A 20661-nucleotide genomic window follows, 5' to 3' on the forward strand; every position below is an offset into this window, starting at 1 on the left:
CACAGTATCCAGAAGCACCCAAAATCCTCCTCAATGGATGCTTCTCTGACCTTGAAGAAATCCCACTGCCAATTTCCTGGGGCTTCAGGGTCAGGTGACCAACTAACCGGACATGTGAGGAGAAGCAAGCCCATCCCATCAGGGAATTCAGGAGAAGTCAGGCTCTGTCTTTCACCTCAACATTGGCTTTCCATGCAAACCCAACCAAAATTCTCTCTTCTCCCTGGATACTTGGATTCTGAAAGATGTAGAGGGACATCTACTGCTCTTTAAAAGTCCCCATGCCTTTCCCTGGCACCAAGCGTGTGTGAGACATCCTAAAGCTACCTATCGGCATTGTTAAACAGATAGATCAGAAATTGCTGAGCTTTGGTCCTCCAGGGCCTCAATACCACACTGCAAAACTACAGGATCTTGTCTTTCATGGGGTAAATGTCCAAGTCTCACAAAAGTTGTTGTTGGCACAATTGGCAAGACCCAAGCTGGCAAACTGACTTGAGCATGTCTGTACCACTGTGGCTCCACTGATGTAGGGAAAGCTGAGCCCAGTAGGTCCCCAGCAAGCAGCAAGCTCTGAGGAAGTGGCCACGGGCTCTTCTCCAGCCAAAGATCACCCTGAAGCCAGTCCCATTCCCTATGACCCTCATCCTTCTAGCCTAATTTGGGGAAACAGAGTAGGCTTGGTGAGAAGGATACCCCCCCCAATGCTGTGCTTCTACAGGGCATCATGTTCCTGGGGAGTTTCTCAACAAAGAATGATGCCCTAGGATGCTGCACTGCACAGTGTTTCATGTATGAGGAACGGGTATGAGAAACTGGTCCACAAACAGCCCAGCCCGAGATCCACACGTCACAGCCGCTCTGGAGAGAACTGGGTGCAAGGCATGGTAGAAATTGGGCATCTCACAACTTCTTTGTCCCTTTCTAAATACCTTCCTTCATCCATTTGACTGTAACCATGTGGGGAAATCCCAGTTAATGGGATTATTCACATCAAAAATGTTTTCAAGGACTGGGCTTTGAACAGCAACATTGGGATTGGCCTCCCAAGACTGACACCGTATAGCTCCAGATCCGGAAGGGGGACTCTGAGCACAGAGCTCTGCCATCCAGGGATGCTCAGGATGGAAGACAAAGGGACAGGGACACTTGCAGAGGAATTTCCCTGTTGGGACAAGAAGGCTCTTGGCACAGCAAGAAGCATTTGCTTTAGGGTTCACTTCAGATGGGCAAGAGGGAGAGCAGATAGAAAGCAAGGAGGTAACAGGAGGAGAAGGCAACTTCGTTAGCATAAATAACTATCATCATTAGCAGAGAGGCACAAAAACAATGCTGCCACGTTCAAAGTAAAGCATGCTCCAAAGGCACATGGAAACAGTAAAAGTGCAATTAATTGAGACAGACAGAGGAAATCGCAGAGGCCGTGTGCATTCACTTGGGGACTCTGAAAGCCCCAACTCCCTCCAACCTCTGGCTGCGTATCCAAACGCAGCTCATTCCACACAACGTCCCAGATACCTCCTAAAACAAACTGAGAGGCAGTGTGGCTCATAACCACCCTCTGCTTAATGCAGAAACTGTAAAGCTCGGCTTCATAGCAGCTTCAGTTTGTAGTTAGAGGCGCGGTGTTGCACAGGCAGCTGAACAGACTGCTTGTTTCAATGCCGGCAGGCTGCGCTGGGGAGCGTGAGAGGGGAAAATCACTTTACTTTCTGCAAAAGGATGGAAGGAGGAAGCGTTATTAGCTCTGACATAAAGGCCACAGAAAAATTATTGGAATCATCCTACAAGTCTACTTCTGAGAAACATTTACAATTTCCCTGAGCAATACAATATGTGACTATATATGTGCAAATATTTAACAAAAACTACTTCCCCTATTGATCAAGCAGGCAGGCATACTCAGAGAAACCAATTAGCACTTGGGCTTTTGAACCAAGAGATTTATTTAGTGCTGAGAGAAAGAACTTTGAATTAATGGGAAGCTTACAAGACACTTTGAAGTACATTTAAAAAAAAAATAAGTTTAATTATTTTTTACTTGACACTGTGATTCATGTTCAAAGCTTCAAAAGAACTTGCTCATACCCTAGCATCGTCCTTTTCCATTTGGGAAACATGGTTTCGTCATTCCCTCTTGTGCCTCTGAAAAATACAGCAGCTAATCTCACCACTCTAATTAGCAGTGACATCCATTGCAAAGGACCTCAGTCACATCACGGCTCATCCTCTTGGACCCAGTCCAGACCCACAGCCAGCAGGGCCATTCCTGCCCCGGGAGAACGCGGTCCCAATAGATGAAGCCAGTATTATTACTCCTGTTCTAGACAGGGAACATTAATCACAGAGAGATGAAGTGCCCTGCCAAGGACCCGTTCTGCGCTTGTGGCAAGGCGAGATATTGCAGGAGCAGTCAAGTTCCTCCTGCTCTTCCCAGTGCAGCATCACTGAGAGCACCGCCAGGGAGACCAAGGCAGCCCCAGTTCCTCTCTCATCACACCAAGAGCACGACTTCCACGTGCAAACTGCCTCTCGAACAGAAATTCACCCTCTCCTGATTTACTGTGTTTGTTCCCAGCATAACACAGCATAACCTAGCAGCGACCCACCGGCTAGCCTTACCGTCCTCAAGGACTGCCGCTCCCGTCCTGCTTCAATAAATCCAAAAGAAGGTGCCTCTGGAGTCCCAGGAGCTCAACTAGAGGTGTTTATAGTAGGATGCAAGTTAATATTAGGACCAAAAACCCGAGTGCAGGTTGGGACAGCCCTATAAAAAATGGTTGCTGCCTGGTGTTTGTGTTTATTTAAAACCCTTCTGCAAATGGGAGGGTATGAAGGAAGAGATATCTGGGCCTGAAAGATGTTCCCTGGCGGATTACAGCAGGTTTCAGGCTGATGAAATTGACAACCTAAAAATCCAGCTGGTGCTCCTTTAAACCTCCTTGAGGCTGACCCAGACCCTAAGGAGAAAAGCACTGCACTGCAGTAATTGGCTCTTTAGGGCATCCAGAAAAATTTACATTTAAAGAAGGGGAGAATAGGCTGTAACAGACCCAACATCTTGCTGGCAGTAAAGTTTACTAGCTCAGAATTTTTTATTCCCTTTCCTTTTGGACGAGAGGTTATATAAAGTGATTTTTCCATCAGGCACACAAACCACATCCACTCGTTAAGTGATTGCAGGAGGTCTCTATTGAGAATAACACGACCTCTCAGCAACCTGATGCGAAGCCCAGAAACATCCAGCATTGCTGCCTTCGGTGGGGACACAGATTTTAATCGATGAAGGTAAACAGAGTCCAAAGAGACAGAAAAGTTGCCCCGAATAATTTTCAGATGTTTGAGACCAGACTGGGCAAATCCCAGGAGGTCACTTGTTAAACACAGCATGGAAGCTGGAGGCATTCACAGCACAAAGACCATTTCCAGGACGAGTTCTGACTCCTTGTGGGCTCCCCCATCTCTAAAGAAGGCAGAGTAAAACCTGTTGTGTGGCTGGAAAAAGGACAAAGACCTTTTCCGAGTTAATTGCTGACAGTAGCTCCATCCACAGTGAGGCATCCAGAGAACAGGGCAGCATCCAGAGAACAGGGCAGCAAGCAAAGCGTAGGACGTGGTGTTAATTTTAATTCCCCACGTGTTTCACAGCCCGGACCAGAACACAGTCCTATCGCAGAGGGCATCAGCCCTAGAAACACAGAGAAGGAAACCACCACACGCAAGAGGATGGCAAAGGCGGTGACCAGGATGGGAAACACCGTGCCCAGAGCCGGGGTCCCCAAGGCTGCTCTAATGCCAATGCCCAGCTTCAGCCCCCAACTCTGCAAGAAGGTGGCTGTCCCTGTGGCCGTTCCTGTGCACAGGCCCGGCAGGGAACGGTTTGGCCACATGGTGGGTGACAGTGCCCACGGATCAGAGAGACGTCAGCTGGGAGAAGCATGAAGGCATGAGGCTGCCAAGAGCCACAGATCTGATGGCATCATGGTGCCAAAACCACCAGCCAGCACAGCCCCGTTGCCCAGTCCTTGAAATTCAGCTGGAGTTCTGGCAGGCAGGACTGGATGGTGTGCAAGGAAAGGAAAGGCAAGGTCCTTCTGGAGGAAGAGAAGTTTCTGTGCACATGAAAACCTTTGAAACTCTTTATTGCACCCAGGGGATTCAAAAGCAACACATCACCCTCTCCTCCCAACCATCCCCTTCTGCCCTATCACCTCCTATCCTGAAACTCAGGATGGAGGAAAGCATCACCTCACTCCTCTCATGGAGCCAAGCACCACAGCAAGCCCAACTTGCTCCAAAACTAGAGCCGTTTCAGTGAAACACTAGCACTTCTCTCCCTTTTCACGTACTCTCAGGTTTCAGTAGGAAAGATCCTTTTGCAAAAGCATCTTCACCACTCAGCAGAATCACCCACCACAACCCGCATCCTCCTGGCTTGCCATTAGCTTCATCAACACAATCACACGCACAAGAACAAAAGGAAAGGCAGCAAATCCTTGACTCTGCTCTGAAACTCTGGTTTTAAATTACCAACGCAGGAGTGGGTCTGGGTTGTTAAGTGACTGGGTTCCTCTCGAGTGGAGGGTGCGATACAACAGTGACATCTGATATAATAGCAAGGCCAGATCAGTATGCTGTGTGCTTTTCTCAGCACACCCGCCTATTTGCCTCTCTCTTCTCTTAAAAATGCAATTATTGACATGTTTGCCTCCTTAACCATCAGTTTTATATGCTTGCCAATGACTCCAGAACATGTGTAAACAATTATTTTTATTTTCTTGCAAACCAAAAAGTTGCATATTCTTTCGGATAAACGGACTCGGGTAAATTTTCATGAGCCCTGCTACATAATTTATTAGTTTCTAAACTCTGTAAAACTAAAAGCTCCAGTAAAGTTCAAATAAGTTCGTGATTTCAAAGTAATTTTGAATGGACTATTCCTGCTCCTGCCCAATGTTATTCAGTTGATTTAAATGGGAATTCTTAATCTGCAGAGGGGAGCTCCTGCATTGTTTTGTTAGATCAAATAAAAAGACAATATCCGGGGTCAGAAGCCCAGGAGTGCAAAGCACAAAATACAAGGGGGAAAGGGGGCACGGAAAAAAAGCATCTCCTGTCCCAGATCTGTTGCAGACTGCAAAACTAAGCACAAGGTCTGCTCTAAAGCTTGCTGCTGCAGCAGGGGAAGCCAGGCACAGGCAGCAGCTTCAACGAACTCTGCTGCATGCTGCTCCCCATGCTGCAGTCTTGCATCAGGGCTCTATCCTGCACTCACTGGAGCCAGTGCTGGACCTCGTGCTGCGGCAAGGTGAGCAAGCTGGGTCTGGTCAGACCAGCACGGCAGAGAAAGACGTTTCAAGGCACTGGGAGAGGGAGATGCAGGAGGAACAGCATCCAAAGCGTTTGTGAAGCAAGGGGCTGGCGCTGCATGGGGTCATGGCTTGGCACTTCACGCACTGTGATACGGGACTCTCCAGAAACAAGGAAATTGGAGACAGAAAAGTTCAGACAGACAGAAAAGAGAGAGAGAGGCTTTCTCATTCGCGCACATAGAAAGAGAGCAGTTTTGCAGCTCCCCGTGCACAGGGTGGCAGGGCAGATAAAGAGCAGACCAACCTGTCCTACTCCTCTCTGTATCGGCTGGCTTTTAAATACCTCCAAGGAGAAATTTAGTTTTGGCACCACAATGGCCCCAGCAGACATTTGAGTGCCACTGGCACGGGCAGCTGCACGGGCAGCTTCACACCCAGCACAGGTCCCAAACGCAGCACACAAGCCCACGGCTGTGAAACAACCACTCTGTTTCATGGGCCGCCTGCTGCATCCACCACGCGGGGAAACCACGTCCTCAGAGTCTTCTGTTGAACTCCCCAAGAGGAATAAAGCCCCAATGTGGGCTTGAATTTCATACAGCGTCTTGAGTGTTACTGGGGAAATGATACCTGATACCCTCTGTGTACGTTAAGAAAAAAAGATGGGGTATTACATCAATTTAGGAGAAAGCAAACCTTTTTTTTTTGCATCTAAAAAAACCAACACAGCCACACAGAGTAGGAATTAGTGAAAGCTTATAGCTTCAATAATTTAGAAGTTAAGCCTACTTAAATATAAATGACTATGTTTAATTCCAAGGCTGTTACTGAGCAGAGTCAGGGAGCCTCTCGTATCCCATGCCTGCCTTTGAATGCCGGGCTCAGCAATAACAGACAAAAGCTGTCCACCACCCAGAACAAAGAGCTCCAGGAAATTAAAAGGAAAAAAAAAAAAAAGAAAAGAAAATACTGTCTCGCTGCTGAGCCCACTCCAGCCCGCTGACCAGCAGCTCCCACCGCCTCGGCCACGGTCAGCAGCCCAGCATTTTGGGGAGTTTGAAAACCACAGGGCTGGGAGCAGAGCATCCCGTCCCATGCAGCTCGGCATCGCTCCCGCCACAGCATCCGTCCCCGTGGTGAGGCTTTCTGCTCCAGCGCTGATTGACATCGACGCAGGAGGGTTTATTAAATTCAGCAGAGCGCAGAAACGCTTTACCTCACTGTTAACCGTGTCAAGAGCATACGAACCCACCAAGGGGGAAGAAGAAAACCTCCTCAACACAGAATAACTTTTACAGTGCAGCCAAGTACTCTTCAGCGAGGTCAGCAAAACACACCCCAAAATGAGGAGCCACTGACCTGCCAAGCTGCAGCATAAACACACACACAGGGCAATCTGGACAACAGAAGGTGATAAACTAGGCACAAACTCAACTTCCTAAAGTTTTGCTTTCAAAAATTCACTTCTTTTCCGTTCCTTCCCTGAAAAAAAAGTACTTTTTCAACCATCCTCGTTGCTCTGTTGTGCACCGAGGAATCAAAACAGAATAATGAGACCTGCCTCATTACACACACTTCACGGATAACTTACATTTTCTATCCTGGCTTCTCCTCCTCACCGTGGCTGCTACGAACCACGTGGCGAGATTTATTATGGGAAGAGCCCACAGCCCGGTTTCGTAAACACCGCGGCAGCTACTCTCTGATTAATCTCACACACACTTTTCTCCCTCTGACCACGCTGGGCTGATCGCAAGTTTTTTAAACAATTCCTACTTTTCTTTATCTTTAAGGCTGCTAAGCAAAGAGGAGCAGGAGGCACACAGGTATTTCACTGCAGAATAGCATCTTTCTCCTCTTCTTTCTCAGATTAGACCTGTGCTTAAGCAGCAATACCAGGAGAAGGAAAATATTTCAATTTATCAGCAGGGTGTGCACACAGTCAGTCCAAAGAAGAATCCCTTTGATGTTTCTGTAGCTTGGTCCCGGTCCGGAGGGTGGTGTTACCGGTTGCAGCTGTACGAACCAAGCCAGGCATAACACGAGAGGACAGTATGTGTAGGTTTAAAGCAGTTTGCTGTCATCCCTGCAACTCGCAGTTCAATCTCTCTTTTCTATATCTACCACCTTCGCTGACAAACACAGGACGTCCACGTGGGCACCGTCTCCCGCTCACAGCACTGGTGATGGTTTCGGGGCTGCTCTCTGGGCACAAATGCCCAACCAGGCACGGCAGTGGCCACCCCATCCCTACCTGAGATCAGCCACAGGGTGAGGGTGGCTGCAGCCCCTCAAAGACCATGGTCCCCTCTCCAGAGCCCACAGCTGAGGCTTCCAACTGAAAACACAGCGCTGGGGGCACACGTGTTGGTATGGCTACCTAAGGTGTTGGATAGGCTGGTGTAGAAGCCCATAGCCAAGAACCACTACCCAACGCACGCTCCAAAGGGATAAGCAGAGGGATGCAGGAGACACGAGCAGCCGAGCACCTTCACGCTGCCCCTGCGGACACACGATTGGTCCCTCCAGCCTCCAGAGCCGTTCAGCTCTCGCTTAGCCTCCACGGCGGCCTGAAGGCACGGGGATGGGCTGAACGCTGGGCTGGGAGCATTGGTGCCGGGCTGGGAAGAGCTGGGGACGAGCACGGGGAGCTGGGGACGAGCACGGGGAGTTGGGGAAGAGCAAGGGGAGCTGGGGACAAGCAAGGGGAGCTGGGGATCAGAGAGGGGAGTGCTGGGAATCAGAGAGGGGATCTGGGGATCAGCAGGGGTGAGCTGGATACGAAGCGTGCTGTGGGCGATCACAAGGATCTAAGGAAGCGCAAGGGGAACCGGGGAAGAGCACGGGGAGCTGAGGAAGAGCACGGGGAGCCGGGAATCACAGAGGGGAATGCTGGGGATCAGAGAGGGGAGCTGGGGATCAGCACGGTGAGCTGGATGCGAGCCCGGAGAGCTGGGGATCAGCGAGGGGTGCTGTGGGCGATCACAAGGATCTAAGGAAGCGCAAGGGGAACCGGGGAAGAGCACGGGGAGCCGAGGATCAGAGAGGGGAGCTGGGGATCAGAGAGAGAAGTACTGGGGATCAGAGAGAGAAGTACTGGGGATCAGAGAGAGGAGCTGTGGACGGGCACAGGGATCTGGAGAAGAGCGAGAACAGGGGATCAGCCCGGGGAGCTGAGGAAGAGCACGGGGAGCTGGGGATCAGCACGGAGAGCTAGGGACGAGCGCGGGGAGCTGAGGATGAGAGAGGGGTGCTGTGGACGACCACAGGGAGCTGGGGAAGAGCAAGTGGAGCCGGGGAGGAGCCCGGGGAGCTGGGGATCAGCCCGGGGAGGGCGGCACGGGGGAGAGCCCGGGGCGGGCGGTCAGAGCGGCGGTGCCCGCAGGTCCATCCCCAGCGCGGCTCTTACCTCCGCGGCAGCCGAGCAGCAGCGGCAGCAGCAGCGGCAGCAGCGGCGGCAGCAGCAGCCCCGGCGGGCTGGCGGGCAGCGCGGAGCGCGGCGCGGCCATGGCATCCCTGCGCCCCACAGGGAGGGAGCGACGGAGGGAGGCGAGAGACACCCCCCAGCCGGGGGTGGGATGGGGAGGGAGAGGGAGGGGGGGGAGAGGCAAAAAGCGGATTTGAGCGGCGCTCGCTGCGCGGAGCTCGGCGGGCGGGGGCGGGCGGGGCGGCGCCATCTGGCGCATCCGCCGGGCGGGGCGGGAACCCTCACCGGCCCCTCGGGGCGCCGGGGCTGCTGGGGAGCTGCCAGCGGAGCCCCCCCTCCTTTCACGGAGCTCCGCTCACGGCGCTGCCCCTCGGGGTCCCTTTCGACCCAAACTGTGATTCTATGAGTCTGTGAGTCGGTGCTTTGCTTCTGCCAGAAGAGAGGCGTCGTTTACTCCAAGAGGAGTAGGAATGAAGAAGGGAGAAAGTATGGAGTGCTGTGTCCAGTTCTGGAATTCCATTGTGTCTGGAGTCCTGTGTCCAGTTCTGGAATCCTCAACATAAGAAAGAGATGGAGCTGTTGGAACGGGTCCAGAGGAGGCTACAAGGGTGGTCGGAGGGCTGGAGCAGCTCCCACACGAGGACAGGCTGAGAGAGTTGGGGTTCAGCCTGGAGAAGAGAAGGCTCCGAGGAGACCTTATAGCGACCTTCCAGTACCTGAAGGGGCTACAGGAAAGCTGAAGAGGGACTGTTCACAAAGGCCTGTGGGGTTAGCATGAGGGGCAATGGCTGTAAAATGGAGAGGGGCAGATTTAGACTCAACATAAGGAGGAATTTCTTCGCTATGGGAGTGGTGAGGCACTGGAATAGGTTACCCAGAGAGGTTGTGGCTGCCCCATCCCTGGAGGTGTTCAAGGCCAGGTTGGATGGGGCTTTGAGCAACCTGGTCCAGTGGGATGCCCCTGCCCAGGGCAGGGGGGTGGAACTGAATGATCTTTAAGTTGCCTTCCAACACAAACTATTCTATGATTCTGTAAAGAAGTCCATTAAGGAGAATAATGAGAAAGAAAAGTTGATTGTCCTGATACTTTCTATAAGAAGCAGAGAAGCTGGAAGAAGCCACTCATTTTGGTTTCTCTTGTCAGACAATCTGCTGCTGACTCAGCTCACTGCACTGCTCTGTGTGATGTGGCTCTTGTTGCTGGACACAGCGTTCACAATTAATGGATGAAAACTATTTTTTGGGGCTCCACTCACTGGGGTCCCCTCACAGGGGGTTACCTCAGCAGCTCCCCCTGCTTGGGCTTCCCTGACTGGAGACCTGTCACCAGAGCCACCTCACAGGGATCCCCTCACTGGGGTCACCTCAACAGTGCGCCCTCATGGGGTTCACCTCATTGGGGTCCTCTCACTACAGCCCTGGCACCAGAGACCCCTCACCAGGGCTCCCCACACCGAGGGGCAACTCACAGGGCTGGCCTCATCAGAGTCCCTTCACAGGGCTCCCTTCACCAGGGTCACCTCATCAGAGCCTTCTCATGGGGTTCACCTCACTGGGGCCACCTCACTGGAGCCCTGGCACCGGAACCCCCTCGTAGGGCTCACTTCACCATGACCACCTCATGGGGCTCCCCTTACAGAGCTCCACACACCACAGGCCCGTCGTGAGAGCCCAGTCCTGGGGCTGCCCTCAATGGGGCCACATCAGAGGGCTCCCCTCACAGGGCTTCCCTTGACCCAGCCTTGTCACCAGAGTCACCCAGAGATGGGTCTCTCTTCACTGGGGCCACCTCACAGGGCTCCCGTTACAAGGCTCCCTCATGAAGCTCAACTCACTGCAGCCCTGTCACCAGAGCCCCTTCACAGGGCACTCTTCACCAAGGCCACCTCACAGGACTCCTCGCACTGCTCAAAGCCACCCACTCCTGGCAATGGGATCCACGTCTGCAGCAGTGGACGAGGACAGGGTCCCATCCGCAAGCTGAGCAGATGCCCCTAAGGGAGGGATCAAAAAATCTGGCATTGAACCAAGGGAAAACACTGATGAGAGCAAAACTTCCAGCTGGTTGCACCAAGAGTTTCACTTTCAGGCTTTGTTTTGAGGAACAGAACCACCCACTGAGGTAGCAGGCAATGCCTGGAGGTAACTGGTGTTCCCAGAAAGCAGGGCAGAGGGATCACAGAGCAATGCCTGTGATGGGATCCTGGGGACGGGAACGAAGTGGAGCTTGGCTTGTCCCACCTCTGCGCTCCTGATTTTAGGCACTATAATAAGGCAGCTTAGCTGGGTCAGTCACAGATGTTAGACCAGCCAGCTTACCCTTGAAGAGCCTCAGTAAGGGATGAGTCTGCTCCTAAATCCTGCCACAACCCTCAAGACAATTTGTCTGCCCTCTTGGCATGAAACAAGGATGACACATCCCTGTGTCCCCACATCCCTAGAACTAACAGGGTATTTTGCTGCCTCCATCTGACCCTGCCTGAGCCCCTTGGCCCACATTTTCCACAAACACATCACCAGCAGCAGTAGCAGTCAGCCCTGCAGTGACAGCTCAAAGTCTTCTCTGCTGTAATTTACTTTTTTCAGAATAAAAACAGAGCCTGATGGATGAGGTTACTAAACCCGTAACTGTGCCCAGAAACCTGGTGAAAAATCCTTTGTAAAGGCAAGCGATGCGTGGCTCCCCTGGATGGTGCACCCTGAGCACGTTGGAGTCAGCTAACAAGGAAAGAAGACGTCACTACATCTGCTCCACATTAACGCTTCGCTCATTTAGTGGAGGGCTGAGCTGTATGAGGCTGCTTTCAGCCAGGGAAGAATTTGCTCTGGCTCCATCAGCCTCTCAGTAACATCTGAATTTCTGTGCTGTCCCTGACCTTTTGGCACCAACCCTGCTCCTGTTCCCCAGCCGTCTCCTTGGCTCCTGCTGCGGGGCCCCACCAGCCAGCAGCCAACCACTAGCAGGGCTTGTGACAGCTCTTGGGATGCCACCAGCACCAAGGATTGCTTGTGAGAATTAGTAATTCCAAGGGAAGTGAAGTACAGTGTGTTTTAGAGGGCTCATTTTCCTCAGGAACCTTTTGCTCCCATGTGCAGGCAATGGCCAGGGTGGCAGTAGCAGGACCCAGGAGCCAGGGTGGATAGCTGCGTGTTTAGGGCATCGAGAGTTCAGCCCAGCATCTTGCAAACAACACTGGTGACATCACCTGTATCACATTCAAAAATCACAAGTGCGGGTGGATTCACATGAAAAGCCATGAGATTTTTAAAGGAAAAGGCAGGTTTGGTTGGGGCTCTCAGCCGCCTGAAAGCAGGAATCCAGAGCACTCATATTTTTCTCTGCTCCTCTGTAACCACAAGGGTTTCAAAATGTTGCTTTGCATCAGAGGCAGGGATTTGCTTATCACACTGGGAGCAGAAACTGGATCCTGGGGAAGAGCAGGGGGGGTTACAGGAGTGGCTGTGACCAACCAGAACCCAGGATCTAAACCTCTTCCCTGTAGAGAGGTCCTGGGGTCCATCCCTCTGTCCCACAAAGGGGCACAGGATTTGTAAATCTGTCTGTCCTCCTCCACAAGGTTATCCTGCACGAGAGCCAACCTCAGAGGCATTGCTCACCACTCACACCTTGCACAGTGAATTTCCATCAGCTTCAGTAGTGCTCCTGATTTACACCAATTAACTACGAACTGAAGTCCCCGAGACACCATTAGTAGTTTCAGCGCATGAAGTGGGAGATTAACTTGTCTGATTTCACTTCATTTATTATTCCATGTGTAATTGTGGTTTCCCTGCCTCCTAACAGCCTGGGAGCTTTTTGCTTCTGTACATACACACGGGGTTTTAGCATCTGTTTCGTGGTCAGTGAGCAACAGAGAGGGGAGCCAAAATCATGGGACCTCCCTCAAGGCATTGAGCTGAGACCCTTACCAGCAGTGGTGGGACAAGCCCAGAACATGCTCCTGCATGCTGCTTTTCCGAGCAGAAACCCTTTTCCATTCAATCTTGGTTCTATAGGACACACTTGTTGTGGTGGCAGTGGCCAGCACTTGTCACCAGATGGAGAGGAAGTCTCCTGGCACTTAGCTGCCTGGCCAAGAAGGAGCTGTGTGTTCTCCATTAATTAAAACTGATTGTGCCACCAATCCAGTGGATTGGTGGATGATGCTGCCATCAGTGGAAATGAGTTTGGAGACCCAACGCAACTGATGAAACCCACACGATTGTACCTACCATGCAAATCACAGAGGGCTGACTGTGCTGGCGTAACTGTTGCTCCAGAGCTTTGCTGGAGAGGAGAAGGTTGGAGGAGTCCCCCAAGACGCAATTTCTACCACTAGTGTCTGCTGAGCATCCCTGGCCACCATGATGCATCACACAGCCCCTCAGCTCACACTGTATCATTTGGTGGAGAGCTGAGCTGGGCAAAGCACTGCACTGAACACTTGAAGCTTACCGAGTTGCCCCAGACTTCACAAGACCCCAGCCCGCTACATCTAATATTGCCAGCTGCATCACGGCATAGTGTACTGGGGTGGCAACGGCTGGGTAGAGAAAGAAATGCAAGCAAGCCCCTCGCTCTTAACCATACTTCTCCGTCGTCCCAGGTCCCTTGTAGCTGCTGTGTTCATCCCTCTCCTGTGTTCACCCATGCGCTGCCCTGTTTCCAGCCACCCCACCGTGTCCTCTCTTGGCAGTCTCCCACCTGCATCTCATGCTGTGAGCTGAGAGCTGGCAGTGGGATTTGCAGTCACCCATCACCCCCCGAGGTCCTTTCTTGCTCATTCATAGGGTTACCTGTCATCAGAAGACAGATTCATCAGAGCTGCACTGCCCAACACAGTTCCTTTTAACCACTATCGGAGAACACTGTGCTAAGTGTGGATTTATTACCTCACTAATGCAGATCAAATGAGATTTTATGGCCCTGTAGTCCTGGCAGCATGAAGTTATAATGGAAACTATCTACTCTAGTAGGGAATGCATCCTAGAAGACAAGGAGACACACGGGAGGTTAATCGTGTGTTTCGGGCACTGCCAGATATCCTCTCGCCAAACCAGTTGGACACAAGCCACTGAGTGTTCAGCCCTCTGCACCATCCGAGAGAAGTCTCACCACTTGTTTGCTAGATGCGTCAGTCTATTTTTCATATTAAAACATTCCCCATCAAGATAAAGCACAAAACTGGACAATTTTTTTTCTTATAGGAATGAATTCAACATAGAGAAATGAGCAAGCATCAAGAAATACCTAATGAACCCGAATGCTGCACCCACCTGAAATCCCAGGTTCCCAGCCTCCACCATGACGAGCTTAGGCACTGAGCTGTCACGAGCGTGAATCCTGGGTCCTGCTCCCACTGCTGCTTTCCACCAGCAAGGTACAGCCTTGCTGCAGAAGGTGCTCCACCACCCTGCCTGGGGTTGCCACCTGTTCAGATCCATCCGGAGGGAGTTATCACAATAAGTAGGAAGCTGGATTCAAACTACTAGGAAGTGCACACAGTGTCCTCTGCTCCGCAAGGCACCGCTCTAGCCAGGCTGACACTACTGACAGGGACCTCGCAGGTCCATCTCCAGCAAACCCACACAGGCAGAGCGCGCCTGAGACGCGCCTCTCCGTGTCTTCAGGGGCAGAGTACGGCAGATCTCCCAGGTTCCAGCCACTCCAAACAATGCTGCAGGATCAGCCTTCCATGGCAAGACTTTCTCCTGGAGTAAGAGCTGTAACAGACTGAATCGTGAGACAAGTTCCACTCTTTTTTTTTTTTTTAAAATATTTTATTAATAACCCATTGGTTAAGGAATATGAGGACAATGTCTTCTTAAACACTAAAGAGTATTTGTGGAGTCAGAACAGTCTCTGAAGAAAGAAAGTTATAATTAAGTACAGCAGGGAACCAAACACAGACACAATCTTCAAACGAGATCAAGTTCTGGTTACACATCCTTATGCACTGTGTAGAAAATTAAATGAAATTCCATTTTAAAATACAAGCAAGGGGAATACAAAAACAGAGGAATGAGACGGTAGATTTCTGCTGGACTAAACCCCTCTTTTCTAACACAAGAATTGATTAGAAAAGACATGATGATCCCTTCAAAACACCTATATCTAATGAGATCAAAACCATATACAGCCTTCTGTTAAAATAAATTGCTGATTCCTTACAGAGCGTATTTCAAGGGCTGATCTCAGATCTGTTAGCTAGAAATGAAAAAATCCTCAAAACCTAGATTGTAAGTTATCTCATTTGAACTATTTAAACCAGAACCTTGCTGTCTGTTAAGTAAGCAATCAAATCAACAAAAAGTTGAAAGAGATTTTTAGCCAAGTCATGTATTTCATGTAACAAGGAATTCAAAGAAATAAAAGGATGAGAATCATGACTCTTGCAGCAGCATGGGGAAATATACAGTTGTGTAGCCAAACGGTAACATTAATACTACAAAATGATGCCAGTGAGACAAACCTGACATTTTAACAATGTAAAACAATATACACCAGCAAAAAGTAGAACAGCAATAATCTTTAGTGTTACTGAAAGGAAGAAAAGGGAGAATAGGAGCCTGATGCGTAGGAACATAGATTAAGTATGGTGGGTAATTAAAGGTATCAGCAGTTTGTGTGTCTGTGAGGAATCTGCCAGAAAGCTACTTACTCCATGATAAAAAAATATATGCACTGGTTGTTTCAGCTTTACACACAAGATGTGTATTATCTGTCTTCTTCCATTCATTTCTAGCTCAGAGTAGAGAGGTTCTCACATGCCCTCAGGACCGGAGGGACCTGGGATACAGCCCAGTTAGAAAAGGACACCCAGCACTCTGTGTGGACACGTATTTGTGCTGAGAATGCAGTGCCACTGCAACTGCTCAGCACTGATCTCCCAGCTCTGAGGGAATTGCCTGGATTTCTGCAGCCAAGGTCTGGCATACCAGTCCATGGCCACTACAGTCCTTGGACATCCAAAGGCTGTGAGCTTCACTCTGGTACAATTTGGTGGTTGTAACAAGTTCGGAATAAGCCACAGTGTGAGGAGACAAAGTACTTTTGTGATGTGTTAGCAGAATTATTTGTACTCAGCTGCATCTCCCCCCCTACCCTCCCCCAAAGCTCTTGGAGCACACAACTATAAGAACGTTCCAATCTGATGATCAGCCCAAAGTGACGCAGGTGAATGACACCACACTGAACCTGCTTGTGTTGGCTTCAGTGACAGGCAGGGATAGCTTTTCGGCAGATTAGCAATGCTCACCCCATGGTGGTATGATTGCTGAAGTCAGCACGGACAAAGCAGAGGGTGAATGCACAAAGTGCTACTCCAGAAACTGTGGCACACCCCTCAGCCTATGGCAATAAAGCCCAGCTGGAGGGATTATACCTCCGCAACTGCATCTGCTCCTATAGAACTGGGAATTGCCCTTATCACCCGCAATAACACTTCACTGCCTCATCTGCTAAGTTGTTAGTTTCACAAAGTCTTGTAGCAGTGAGATCTGGTGGTTAATTACACACTTCCTCTGCCCAGTTATGGTTTCTTGCCTTTCTAGCTCCTCGCTGTGGTAGCACACGCACCAGCTCCTGCCAGCCTGCTCACTGGCACCGATTTCCAATCTATGTGCCACAGCCTTTCAGAGACTCCTCAAAATACCGAGCAGCAGCTGGAGCAACAGAGCAAGTGCAACAAGTGGAAATACAGCTGTTTACCAGAATGGTGTGTCATGCTGGGAGGAGATGCTGTACGATGGGGAGAGGGGAAAGCTCCAATATCCTTCCCATGTGAAGGCTTGGATACTCTGCTGAAGAGCTGGAGCTAACAGGGTTTGATGGAGGATTGCAAGGACACAGGCTGGTCCAGCTCAGCTCCAAACACAGAGCACACTGTGATGCGGCTCTGCCCAACAGGAAGAGTAGGATGCTGGTGGAGCGAGGCTCTCCTCGCTGCAGCAGTGGTATCTCACTCCAGATTTCACCTCAAAAAACCCCAAAGTCTATCTTCGTTTATGAGACCTCAGATCAGCACATAGCTCCCAGTACAGCTTTGGGGAAAAGAGGGAGATGGGCACCTATTGCCTCATTTTTTAATAAACAAATGTCCAGATATCTGAACCTTCCAGAAAGGCAGAATATTTACCAAACACCCCATGAAGAGTTACCCATCATTGTTACCCTCAAGGAGCTGGTCCAGTCTGTAGTGTTTGCAGTCAAACTCTTCACTCTTGGAACAGGGCACAAACAGGCTAAGAGGAAGGCAGAACAAAGTTCGCCCCACACCAGAAGGTCAGGCTGAGACATATCAGCAGCAAGGAAACAGTGTCAGAGAGAAAGAGTCACTGGGTGATGTTCAAACGTTATCTATAATAAACCCAGACTATTATGAGAGAAAATATTTAATTTTAGTTTTTAAGCTCTGGTCATTCTCTAGTCTTTAAAAAAAAACCCTAAACCACTTTGGCTGGGATTTTCAGAGTGACTGGAAAATTTCACTGGTTCATCTTCCAGCAAGGCCACTGCTCACAGAATGCTGAGAGCTGCTCTCTGGAAATCAAATTCATCTGAGGTGTCTCCACTTAGGCACAAAAAAGAGAAATCAATGTCCCCGAGATTACTTTTGCAATTGTTTGTTCTTTTTTGTCTTTGTTAGTGTAAGCTTCTTGAGGAAACATGGATCCACAGCCCGCCAGCTGAAGCGGTCTCCTTTGGCCAACTCCTGCAAAACAGTCCTACGGAGAAACACAGCCCAATTCTCCAGCTGTGGGGCTGGTATCCTAGAGAGAGACTTAGAAATGAAGCAAGAGAGACATCAGATCTGCAGCACTACGCCTTAAAAAAGAGTCAACAACCAGTGCAAACATCTTCTTTAGAAAAAGGCAGTATAAGAATAAGTTAAAACCTATAATGGGCTATAACAGAAGAGTAGATCAACTGCTTTTTTTCTCCAACAGACATGAGGTAGTTGTGTTGTTAGGGAGGAAAAAAAGAAAGAGAGAAGTAGTACAAATGCTACTCTATATCACACGCTACTCCACTTTATAAAATTAAATAATATAAAGATGTTCCAAGGAAATAAAAATACATGTTGTACATTAAAAGGACAGATGTGTACCTAAAATATTAGGTACAAGAACCTACATAACACAAAGCCCAGGTCGGTGAAATGACCCAGACACCGAAGAAGGTTCTATATAGTACAAGTTGTTAGAGGCACTCGTAGAGTGTGTAATAAAAGGCCACTACATCAGCCTGCTAGTCATAGTTACTGCGGTAGCGCACAAAGAGAGCCTTATAATCCTTTTAACCACGGGAGGGCAGAAAAGGCTGGTGGTTACAGCTCACTGTGTTTGTGTTGAGCTTCCACCCCTCTGTGCGACTCCTCTAACAAAACGCATCCCAACACTGTGGGCAGTAGGTAGTGCCAAGGCGCTCTCCGGTGAAGGGACAGTTGAGAGGAATTGCTTGGTGTGCTGTGCCTCTTCCCAGCATTAGAAGACATCTTGCCAGTTGCCTCGAGGACTACAGTGCAGTGACAGCTCCAGTCTAACGCAGAACACACTGTCCTAGCCGCGGTTTCACATCACACTTTGGCAGATGGCTCAGTCCTGCTCCCACAAAAACCATCAGCTTCAGCAGTAAGAAGATGAGTCCTTACCAGTCCTGATTTGCTGGAGGCAGAATGTACAGCTGACAGGGCCTCATCTTGTGCTGGTAAGATGCTGTGCCTTCTCAGCTCCCGCTGGGTTCAGTGAGTCGAGGCACGCGGTACCTCACAGGGACAGGCCCTCCTAGCGCTTCTAGCTCTCCCATGATCAAAAACAGATTAGTTCACTCTTCAATGACTGTGGACACATGCCATGTTCTCAGATGCTGAGGATGAACTAGTTAAACCAGAGTTACTGTAGAGCAGGACCTCCTCTGCGGCTGGAGAAAGTGATTGGCACTTGACTGGCTGCACATCCTCCCTGCCTTCCTGGATGGAGTCCGAATCTCCACTCTCCACTGAATCCAGACTTTCCCCGTGCCTGTGGAAGCCATTGCTGAGCCCTCGGATGCCAATGGCCTCTGTTTTGTCAGTCATTCTGCTGGTACACAGCAGCTCGTCCTGGGCCTGGACCTCAGAATTGCTCACGCACTCCACCAACACTTGGCTAGCGTCCTGCTGGGTGCCGGCAGCACCGGGAAGAGCCAGCTCTCTGGAGGGGAGCTCTTCAGGCTCCTGGTCCTCAGTATCTGTCTCTTCGTTCCCCAGAGTGTGCAGCTGGGAGTCGTAGTCTCTGTCAGAGGCTGAAAAATCAGAATGAACAATGACCTCTGCTTCCACTTGGTGGAGGCTGGCTGGCAGGTGGCTTTTCTTTGCATCATTCTGGTATCAAACAGCAGAAATTGAAAAAAAAAAAAAGAAGATAAGGTAAATGAAATTCAGATAATTGAGGCTGTGACCCAACCAAGCACTGAAATGTGTTCCTTTTAAATCTCACAGAGTGCAATGGGAAGTACCCGTGCCTCTATTAAGCATTATCTTGATATACTTCTCAGAGCTGAAGTCTTAAGAAGCATCTCAAACCACCTCAGGATCATTGTTCCTATTTCACATTTGGGAAAGCAAGTCCCAAGGGAGTGAAGTGATTTGCCCACGGTTTCTTGGCAGCCTGCAGCAGCCACTCCTCCATGCTGTTGTCAAAGACCACAATTTTCAAACCTCACCAGTTGGTATCCATATTAAAGGACAGATTTCTAGAGGGCAAGTGGGCAGCGCTCTAGGAAACTGCCTTCTGAGACAGATCAGGATACAGACCCACAACAAGATACCAGGGCTCCCTTTCTTGGTTTAATTTTGGCTATGTATCACAAACTGTTCATTAAAGCCCTGGTCAAAGCATGCAAAAGTTGGTGTAAATTCATAGAATCATGCAATGGTTCAGGTTGGAAGGGACCTCAAAGCTCATACAGTTCCAGCCCCCTGCCATGGGCAGGGCCACCTCCCACTGGATCAGGCTGCTCAAAGCCTCGGATCCAGCCTGGCCTTGAACACCTCCAGGGATGGGGCAGCCACTACTTCCCTGGGCAACCCGGGCCAGGGCCTCACTGCCTTCAATATGAAGAATTTCTTCCTAATGTCTAATCTAACTCTCCCTCCTTTCAATTTAAAGCCATTCCCTCTCATTCTATCACTCCATGCCCTTGTAAAATTCAAGCTCTTTAATTCAGAAAAAAAACAATGAGTTCTCCCTTGCAGTGTTTAAGCAGAGCTTAGGATACAGGGCTCCACAACTCTGGCTCCTAAGCAGGTCATTCTGCTAGATCACCATCCAATAATGAAACAGGCGAATCATTTTGGAAGCTCACCCAGAGCTCTCTTGGCAATCAACGCTCCGACTGTGCACTGTGCATGAAGGCAATTCAAAGTATGGAAGTGATACCCACGTGTAATTTACGCTTTCTGTTGAAGCCAACTTTGTGTATCATTTACATATTTTAACACTTTTCTCCTTTTGTTGACAAACTCTGATGGGTAAGCTGTGCTGTAAGCAATGCCCTGTAATTGGGCTGTAAAACACTGTCTTAACTCTATCCACAACGTTAATTACATCCTGCGTGTAATTGATTTTCACACTACTATCTAGCAAGGAAACACAGGTAGGTTACTTAGAAGTACTTGCTGGAGGTGGAGGGTGAACTTTTTAAAGCAATAAGCAAAGAAACCTCTTGGTACAGAGTCAATCTCAGCACATGTCAGGCTCACTTTGCTGAGACCATGGCACAGACATCACCCTCCTTGTACAAACTCTCCCAAACACAGGACTGCATACCTATTTCAATGAAGCAGTATCAGAAAAAGGGATTCCTTCCAGTCTGTGCACTCACATGAAGAAGACAAGTGCAGCAGAAATTGCTCTGCCCTATCTGAGGATGGAGTTTAA

At 49.8% G+C, this 20661-nt stretch overlaps 2 protein-coding genes across 2 annotated transcripts in view; both read right to left on the bottom strand.

Annotated features, from left to right (window-relative positions):
• Window positions 1-8920, bottom strand: part of IGDCC3 (immunoglobulin superfamily DCC subclass member 3) — a 107389-nt gene extending 98469 nt beyond the window's left edge. Inside the window, exon 1 of the mRNA XM_054078026.1 lies at window positions 8722-8920. Coding sequence (XP_053934001.1) covers window positions 8722-8821 — 100 coding nt within the window. The 5' untranslated portion in view covers window positions 8822-8920. The remainder of the gene's footprint in view (window positions 1-8721) is intronic.
• Window positions 8921-14546: 5626 nt separating this feature from the next.
• IGDCC4 (immunoglobulin superfamily DCC subclass member 4) overlaps window positions 14547-20661 on the bottom strand; it is a 95631-nt gene continuing 89516 nt past the window's right edge. The window contains exon 20 of the mRNA XM_054077966.1: window positions 14547-19103. Coding sequence (XP_053933941.1) covers window positions 18573-19103 — 531 coding nt within the window. The 3' untranslated portion in view covers window positions 14547-18572. The remainder of the gene's footprint in view (window positions 19104-20661) is intronic.

The sequence above is a fragment of the Cuculus canorus genome, chromosome 12 (genome assembly GCF_017976375.1).
Source record: "Cuculus canorus isolate bCucCan1 chromosome 12, bCucCan1.pri, whole genome shotgun sequence".
NCBI classification, from domain to species: domain Eukaryota; kingdom Metazoa; phylum Chordata; class Aves; order Cuculiformes; family Cuculidae; genus Cuculus; species Cuculus canorus.